The 9580-nt window shown below is 46.8% G+C and overlaps 1 protein-coding gene across 1 annotated transcript in view; it reads right to left on the bottom strand.

The window, feature by feature from the left end:
* ELAPOR1 (endosome-lysosome associated apoptosis and autophagy regulator 1) overlaps window positions 1–9580 on the bottom strand; it is a 68133-nt gene that overhangs the window by 14622 nt on the left and 43931 nt on the right. The window contains exons 5-8 of the mRNA XM_007449363.1: window positions 9485–9565; window positions 8438–8543; window positions 8156–8305; window positions 2686–2778 (exon numbers count right to left, since the gene is read on the bottom strand). Coding sequence (XP_007449425.1) covers window positions 2686–2778; window positions 8156–8305; window positions 8438–8543; window positions 9485–9565 — 430 coding nt within the window. The remainder of the gene's footprint in view (window positions 1–2685; window positions 2779–8155; window positions 8306–8437; window positions 8544–9484; window positions 9566–9580) is intronic.

Here is a 9580-nt window from a genome sequence, read left to right on the forward strand (position 1 = left end):
GCCATGGCCGCTGAGCCTGCGCGTCCAGAGCCTGTGCTCTGCAGCGGGAGAGACCACAGCGGTGAGAGGCCCGTGTACCGCAAAAAAAAATAAAAATAAAAAAAATAAAATCAATACATTGTACACTTTAACTTACACAATGTTATGTGTCAGTTATATCTCAAAAAAAAACAGGGGAAAAAGGCAAGAGGAACGGTCAGCCACCAAGTCAGTGGACAAGAGAAGTATTGTATCTGTCACTTATTAGAGTCGTCCCTAGTCTTTTGATGGAGAAATTGGATAGAGAAGAGGAGATGAATTACAGGAGGCCTTGGTGAATCAGGGGTGAGGTTGGGCAGTGTGAAGCTTCCTGTGTGGCCCTCGGGCAAGTCAGAAACAAAAGGATTGCATTGAGGTGATGAGGCAAATGCTCTGTGTAGCATACCATACATGTGAAAAGGTGGGTGAATAAAGCATCGGTCCATTTTATTAAGGATAAGAAATGACAGGGTCTTATGCTGCCTGCATTGAAGGTGAGCCCTGAGACAAACAACTCTCAGCCTTTCTCCCTGTGAAGAGCAGCCAGTGACCAGAGACCTGGACTAGTGCTCTAACCTTATCTCAACTGGCTTGTCTCCTTGAGTCTCATAGAGAGAAAGGTCTGGGGAGCTGGTAGACTGATTTAGGCCATCTCTTGGAGCAGCACACTCAGCAGCCCCAGTGGATCGGCCATCCTGGTCCCTGAGAAAGCACTGAGGCACAGCAAAGGCCATAAAGGCAATAATAGGAGTCCCTTGATTTTAAAATACAGCTTAGAAAACAAGATCCCGAGCAGAACCAGTGTGGGCCTGAGGGCTGAGGCTTCTGTAAAGCACCCCTGGTGACTGCATATCCCTGTGCACTCCTCACCACGTCTACTCCAGGGCTCCTCCCTGAGCTGTGCTTTGGCGGGGCTGCAAGGTGCGAGCACTGGCTCTGGCCCCACTCAGCATCTAAAGACCCTCAAGGTGATCAGGGGAGGGGAGGCACCCAGGCTTGCAGGCATCAGAGCACACTACGGATCTAGAATGCCTTGGTCTAAGCCGGGAGGGGAGAGAGTGGGGCAGGAGGAAGCAAAGACAGCCACAATCGGACATGTTATGGCCTGGAGGGAGAAAAGGAGCAGGATTGTCCTCATTTAACCAGTGGGTCAACTGAGGCCAAGTAAATGACAGTAATTTTTACAAGGTCATGCAGAACACCAGACACTACAGAACTGGGTCTAAGGTGCAACTGACAAGATACATCATTTCGCCTGGCTGCTAGGGAAGGGGATTTTCCTCGAAACATGAGGGTGGGGTGGGGCAGTGCGGGGGGCAGTAAGAGATGACTATAGAAACAATCACCATAAAGGATTGGACTTTATCCCATGCTTAATTAGCAAAAGGAGGATTCGGCCAGCCAGCCAGCCAGGAAACATTTATACATCCTAATAGCCAAGCATATGCTTAGTGCTGAATGATGCAGAATTCCCCACTCCTATTTCTTGAGAGGCTCTGATTTAGGGATATAGGCAGTTCATTCAGAATGTCTAATCTGAGACAGATCCCTCCACTTGTGCCCTTGAGCCATCCCTGCTCATTTACTGTTGTTCCTCGAAGTCATCAGGCACACACCTGCCCCCTCTACACCTGCTGTGCGCCCCCTGCCTGGAGAGCTCCCCTTCACCTCACTCAGATCTCTGCTCAAATGTCACCTCCTCAGAGAGGTCATCCTTACCCTCTCTAAAATAGCTCTGTCATTCTTTATCTCCCAATCCTGTTTTATGTTTTTCTTCCTACCACTTACTACCATCTGATGTATTACTATACACCCATTTGTTGTCTGTCTGATGTCTCTCCCTCCACTTGCTCCCCAACAGGAATTTAGCTCCACGAGAGTAGACGTTCCCTTGGTTTTGTGAGCTGCTGCACACCTAGCGCCCAGCACAGTGGCTGGTTGTACATGTGAACAAATGACCTCCTCTGAAACACCTTCCCTGCCCGCCACCCCCCGTCCTGGTCACTCCTCTTCTGGGTTCCCCCAGTGCCCTGCACACCGTCAGGCCCATCTTCCTTGTCCCTGCCCTCCCCCACAGGACTGTGAGCCTCTGAGGGCAGGAGCCCGTCTTGCTCAGTTCTGATTCCCCAGCTGGAGCACAGTGCCAGGCACAACAGCTGATGCTCAAAAAAATGCCTGTTGACTCAATGGCACAGCAGACTACAAAGGAAAGTCTTTCTGAGGCAGAAAGCCTGGGGGGAAAGAGGGAGCCAGCAGAGACGGAACAAGTCAGGCCATTCTCCAGTGAGCCAGGAAGTAGGAATCATCCCCTTTGCCAGCCCACAAGAGCAGCGCCGAGGGGACAAGTCTGATGAGTTCCATGAAGAAATAAGTACGCGTGGACAGGCAGCCATCGCCCAGGGGGTGAAGCAAATGGAAGAAACCAAGGAAAAGAAAATGAAGGTGTTTTTCAAAACAGAACATATGTGAATAAGCAGAGGAAGGAATGTGGCAAAAACAGCTTCTGACCTGAAAATAAATGAGGTCATCTCGTTTTGCTTCCCCACTGGCCCCAGGGTCACTGCAGAGGTCTGTGGGGTTTTCTGGGGTGCCAGCTTCACTGGCTGCTGGAGGTCCGGATCTGGCAAAGCCCAAGGAGCAGGCAAAGGGGCCCCATGACCGTGCTACCCACCTCTCCACCGGCATCACAGGCCGTGTGAGTGAAGAAGTAATCTTTGTCTGTGCAGCCTGGCCGCGCTCTGCAGGTGGAGGATCCTTTTTCTAAACGGCAGACGCAAGGACAAATATTTGAAGTTAAAAAAAAAAGAGCTCTTGACCACTTGCTCACGATGCTATAACGCCCAAGACCTTGGAGTGAGGCACAACACAGACATCGCAGAAAGTAGACAATCCTGCACACCCCCCTTCCCTTTGCCTGAGCAGCATCATTTTCGGTCCCTAAATCCCTGCTCAGATACACACTTTGCACCTCTCCCCGGTGCTGATGAGAAACCACTGGGCCTGCCCTGTGGAGTAGGGCATGGAGAGGTGGACTGGCCAAAGGACCAGCAAGGAGGGAGGTAGCCAGAAGGAGCATCTTGCAGGTTTACCACCAATTCCCTGGAACTCGCCATCTTCCAGGTGCCTCAGAACCCTGACTGTGCAGGTGGTTTTTCTACTCTTGAAGGGTTGAACCAAAACATAGGAAAGCTAGGACAGTGCTTCATCCTCTTACTCCAATTCTGTCTCTGAATTGTCTCTTAATATATGCCTAGAATGAAGGCCTTCCACCTCTGTATTTCCCCTTCTCCATGCAACGATCCTACGCAAATAAGGTGATGGCTTAATCCAACTCTTTCCACTTTCCCCACCCCCAGGCCTCACAGCACTCTCTAAGCCTTGACCTGAACTTAATGAAAAATGTTATCATTTTTATTTACTTTACTCTCTGTATGTTCTTTTTTTAAAAGAAAATATTTATGTATTCATTTCGGCTGCGCCAGGTCTTAGTTGCGGCACGTTTAGTTGCAGCATGCGGGCTTCTTAGTTGCGGAATGCAAACTCGTAGTTGCAGCATGAGAACTCGTAGTTGGTGGCATGCATGTGGGATCTAGTTCCCTGACCAGGGATCGAACCCAGGCCCCCTGCGTTGGGAGTGTGGAGTCTTATCCACTGCGCCACCAGGCAAGCCCTTCTATATATTCTTCTTATATCTAGGTTAGTTCTGCTTTAACCTTATGAACCCCTGGATAGCAAGAACTATTTCAATGAATCCCTCTTTAAAGCAATGGATTTCACCTTTTTTGAATTACAAACACTTTCGAGAATTTGAAAAAAAGACCTGTTTCCTGTATCCTGAAAAATATATATATTTCATAAAAATAATTTTTTTTAATTTCCAGGAGATTTACTTTCTCCAGAATAAAAACCACTGCTTTACAGAGTGCCAGTACAATACTGCTTACTACTACTGTCACCACTATTTCTAATATGACTACTGTTACCTGCAGGTAAGCAGGTGATAATGGTGAGACCTCTTCTCTCTATTACCTGACAGGCAGTTTGGTAGAATGGAATGAGATTTTTAAGTCAGACAGATCTGGGTTTGGATCCTGCTTAATCATTTAGTAGCTGCGTCACTTTCGGCAAGTGACTTACCCTCTCGGAGCCTTTGTACGCTCACCTCTAGAGCAGGAATAATAACATCTACTTACTGGAGCCAGCACATACCTGACACATTGTAAGTAAGAATTTGCTAAGTGCTGGTAACTATTATCACCTGGGTTTGTGGGAATTCTTTTTATTTGGTAACTGTCATGGGATTTTTAATAAGGATTAGAAGTCTCCTTTCTCTTCCAGTTAAGGCTTATTTCTCAACTGGTCCCTTCTTCTTCCCAAGGCACCAAATAAGTCGCTAGATGGGAGAATCTCCTAGTTACCACCTTGTTGGCCAGCACTGGGGAGTTCCCTCAATCACACACTTCCATGCCTCTTCTGTCCCCATCTTAATTAGCCTGGGCAAGAGGGAACTACTGGCTGAGAAACAGCTGGGGTCTTCTCAGTTCATTTACTTGGTTAACAAACAAAGGCCTATTTCAACATAGAGGGACAGGGACTCCTGGTTTTGACAGACTTGGCCAGGAGAAATTTGGGGGGACATGCTGAAAATAAGCCAGTTCCCAGGCCCTTGCATACTAGATCTAGCAAATTGCAAGTTACGTGTTAGAAAGTGCATTCCACACAGGGACCTTTCTCTGCTTGTCAAATATTTGTTCAACCTGACACCCCAGCTCCGGGTTTCAGCAAAAAGGGTCCAGCCGTTTACACACTGACAACTTCTAAACTGGTTTTAATAAATGATTAACGCAAATGCTGAGCCAGACCTCACTTTCCCAGCTCAGGTTTCATCAAGGTGTTGAAGCTGGAGACTAGTGATATTTGAAGGATTGGCCTAGATATTTGTTGAGAAAATGAAAAGTGATTCCTGTAGGACTGGCCCTGGGTAAAACTGTTTGAAGATAAAGTTTATCTTGGGGGCTCCACCTGCTCTTTCTGCACCTTCCTCCTCCTTTCCGTATCTTCCCCCTGCCTCCGGAAATACAACCTTCTCGTTCTGATCCTTTTTAACCAAGGAAAACATTTCCCCTGAAGATTTCAGTACCGAATGAACCCAATGCCCAGCTCTGACGCCACCACAGACTCTGGGCAAATCCCTTAACCTCTGTGAGCTTCTCCTAATTCATTTGTAAATGGGGAAATCACCCCTTCACTATGCTACGAGTAATGAGAAAATGTTTTGTAGGCTGTAAAGTACTGTACAAGTGACTAATTATTGTTACCTATGCCCAGAGTGGTTTCACACCACAAGAAGACTGCTGGGACAGGCCTTAATGTAAATGAATAAATAAAATCAGTGCTTACTACATGCCAGACACTGTTCTAAATCTTTACCTGTTTTAATCAGTGCACACAATGATGCTATGAGGTAGATACAATTATTGTCATTCCCATTCTAGAGATGAGAAAACTGAGGCACAGACAAGTGATTTGCCCAAGGTGGCGCAGCTAGGAAGTGGTGGAGCAAGTATTTGAACCGCAGTGATTTTGTTCTGGAGTCCATGCCCTTAAACCCTGTGCTGTTCTATTAGGAAATGAATCCCTAATATTAAGCATAACACAAAGGAATTAATCCTAATGATCAAATGTAATCTCTCAATGAGAAAGATGCTGTCAGTCAAGCCTTTGTCCCTGACATCCACATGCGCATCAGCTCCTCATTAGTCTAGGTCCTGGATACGGGCAATGGCACCTGATGCAAAATCTTCTGACTGTAGCTTCTGCCTCCAGCTCTTCCTTTCCTCATCCATTTTCCAAATGGCAACCAGAATGGTCTTTCAAAGGCACAAGCCAGATCACGTCATTCCCAGTTTTACATTCTTTAATGGCTTCAAACGCTGATAGGATCAAATCCCAATTCTGTAGCAATGGCACAGAAGGGTTTAACTGTAACCTGTTCCCTGCCCACCTCTTAGCCTTGGATGCTAATTCTAAGTAAGCTCCAGCAATGCTGAGTTACTCCTGGATCCCTGAGCCTTCTGGCCTTGGCTCACACTTCTTCCAGAATATCCTGCCCCCATCAAATCACCAACTCATCTTTCAAGATAGCTTATCTTTCAAGACCACAGCTAGTGCAGCCTTTCCTCCCTCCCCAGAGAGGACTGACCACTTCCCTCTTTTGCTTCCACCGCACATTACACTCAGTACTCCTATCCTAGCACCTCCTGTACCGTGGAGCTATTACACTTGGTGTTTCTATAACCACATTTCCACTTTTGACGTAAGCTGGAACACAGCACCAGCTGTAACTTTAGCATCAAGTCCAAGCCCTGGCACCCAGTGGCCACTCAGAATATATTTACAAATGAATGACTAAGTGGTCACAGGGCCTCCTGCCACTCCCTTTATGTGCATTCCATCATAGGCTCTCATCAGACTCTCTCTGCATTTTCCCAGTCTCCCACCGACCCTGTATTCTGGAACAATCAAGTCCCAAAAGAAACGTGATACTCTTTGTATCCCAAGCTGAACATATTCTTCATAGTAAAATCTCACTTTCCATTTAAACAGGTGGATGGAGAAATCAGCGGCAAAAGGAGAAGAGACCCCAAGAATTCAGACTCCCAAACTAATACCTTCATAACCGCTCTCTGGATAGAAATCAATTTACATAGCATTGATCAAAACACTCTGTAGGCAGTTCTTCTAGAACCACCTTGCCATTTAAACCCTGTACCACAGCGGGGCTGGAGAAAAAGACTAACAAAGGCCACTATTGATAGAGCAGGGAAGAGGAATATGAAATTCAAGTGGAAAAACGGGAATTTAGACTTATAGGTAAAAACTTCCCCCAAGATCTAAAAATCTATGTTCTTGCTGAAAGCGACACTCATTTGGCAAGATCTGTGTAGATAAATAGAACGTCTATTTTAGGGATGGTGTAGAAATAAGCAGCTCACAAGGTCAGTGGTGGGTCTTGGCTGAGCAAACACATACTGTGACACCTGTGTGAAGGGTGGGTGTGTCTGTGTAGGGATGTGGGTGTCTGATTAAGAGAGGGCCTTGAGCCGGGTTTGTATATAGTTCTGTGTAAAAAAGGAAAAATGAAATAGTTATGGGCATTTGCAGGGGAAGGGAGGGGACTCTTACTCTCTCCCTACCTGTCTGTTTCAGAACCTGTCTTGGAGATTGGTCGCTGTGCCAGTCATTGGACTGTCTAAGCACAGGGCCCTCTGGGGACACTACCCATCTTATACCAGAGCCCTGCTGCTGTCGAGATCCTCTCAAATAACCAGGTCCCGTTTCTCAAAGTTGGGCTGTTTTAGGAAATTATCCAGGGACTGCAGAAATAGCCTGCTTCCCACTGTCCTCTTATTTTCCCTTAGAGCAGTGGTTTTCCAACTGTGTTCCAAGGAACCCTGGATTTCCCGACAAGGCCTGCTTTGAATTCAATGGATGCTTTGAATTCAGTGGATGAAAGATTATAGCTTCTTGCTATCAAAATGTTTTGCGTAACAATACGACCTCATGGCTCTTCTAAATTAACTTTGATAATAATTGTTATAAATAAAAATGTATAAATTCATACCTCTTTTATCTACTGTATATATTATTTATAATTATAATCTTAATTAAGGTTTCATTAAAAAACGATTGCAACCCCTTTCCATAGCTTTCCTAATTCCTCTAGTTCTGAGCTGCTTTTGCTTTTTGCCGTGGTGCCCTGCACTTTTTGCTATCTAATACACTGTATAATTTACTACATATTTATTATTTAGTTGTTATAGTTATTATGTATCCCATTTACATTCCAGAATGTAAATTCCATGAAGACAGGGACCCTTGTCTATATTTTTCACTGATGTATTCCAAACATGTAGAGTAAAGGCCTGGCAGATAGTAGAGGCCTGATAAATACTTACTGAATGATTTCATTTCAAGAGTGATTGGCAGATTAGCTGGGCTCTTCCGGGGCCCAGAAAGCAAGTGCTTAAGAAGAATCGTCTTCAGCTTGGCCAAAAGGATGGCTCCACTTCCTGTCTGTCCCTGTGTATATGTTGGTACCCCCCCACCAAACTCTTCCCGCCCTCAGAAACATCACCTGAATATTTGTCAGGGTCACACTGGTGGCAAGAAGTCTCTCCCTTATTGGAATAAGAGTTAGCTGGGCAAAGTTTGCAGCTAGAGGAACCCTTCTGGTCTGCGTATGTGCCTGGTTTGCAGGGGAAGCATTCTGAAGTGTAGGCCACTCCTAGGGAGGAAGAACAACATAGGAAAGCAAGAATTGAGCCTAGAGACTGAGCGCCCTGAGGACTAACCCACACCCTCCCTGCTGAGGTCAGCATCAGACCCCAGACCCAACCCCATTCTCTGTTCTCTGTACCTGTTATGGCGATGTTTCTCACCAGCACAGGCTTAGAAACTTTGGACCACACTGAGAAAGCTGTGGTTCTCCAGTAGAGGACGTTATTGCCTCGATTTAGTTCGACCTAAAAACCACAAACAGGAGGAGTTAGTTCAGTCACAGAGACAGGTATTGCTAATCCATTGCATTAGCCTCCTGTTGGGATGCCCCCTCTTGCAGTCTGCATGGCAGTGCCTATGCTGCTCCTCTCCCTCAACTTCCTCAGCGTTGCCCTTCCTCCCAGCTTGGCTCAGCTCCTCTCTCCTTCTTTTTTTCTTTTTATAAATTTATTATTTATTTTTGGCTGCTTCAGGTCTTCGTTGCTGCGCATGGGCTTTCTCTAGTTGCGGCGAGCAGGGGCTACTCTTCGTTGTGGTGCGCGGGCTTCTCATTGCGGTGGCTTCTCTTGTTGCACAGCACGGGCTGTAGGTGCACGGGCTTAAGTAGTTGTGGCTCAAGGGCTCTAGAGCGCAGGCTCAGTAGTTGCGGCGCACGAGCTCAGTTGCTCCATGGCATGTGGGATCTTCCCAGACCAGCGATTGAACCCAGTGCCCTGCATTGGCAGGTGGATTCTTAACCACTGCGCCACCAGGGGAGCCCTCCTCTCTCCTTATAAGGCTCCTCTTACAACCCTCTCATGCCCTCTCCCACTTCTCCCTCAGTCACATATACCATGAGCATTTCTATGTTGAGACCAATGAAGGGACCTGAGGGTACTGACAACAGGGTGGCTGAAACTCTCTCATTCTTCTCTGGTTCTAGTTATCCATGCCCCAGCCCCGGAAGACTGGGTCTTTAAAGCTGGAAAGCTGCTGGTCCTTGGGGTCAAGCCAGAGGAGTGAGTCAGTTCCCATCCATATTATGTCAACTCAAGAGGGGAGAAACTATAGCATCCTCATGTTGTCAGACAACTGCCCTCTAGGCAGAGAAGAGTGGAGGCCCAGATGGGGAGGAAGCACTCTTTGGAGGAAAGGCCCTTGGTCCCTTTTCTGGAATCTCCAGGGAGAAGGCTGCTCTGATACTCACACTGTGGAGTTCCCATCCTTTCTCTGTGGTTTTCATCCACCTCGAGTCATCTGCATTGGGCTGGCACTGGTCATTCTGAACCTGAGGCAGCAGGAA

The sequence above is a fragment of the Lipotes vexillifer genome, unplaced genomic scaffold, assembly GCF_000442215.2.
Source record: "Lipotes vexillifer unplaced genomic scaffold, Lipotes_vexillifer_v1.1 scaffold393, whole genome shotgun sequence".
Lineage (NCBI taxonomy): Eukaryota > Metazoa > Chordata > Mammalia > Artiodactyla > Lipotidae > Lipotes > Lipotes vexillifer.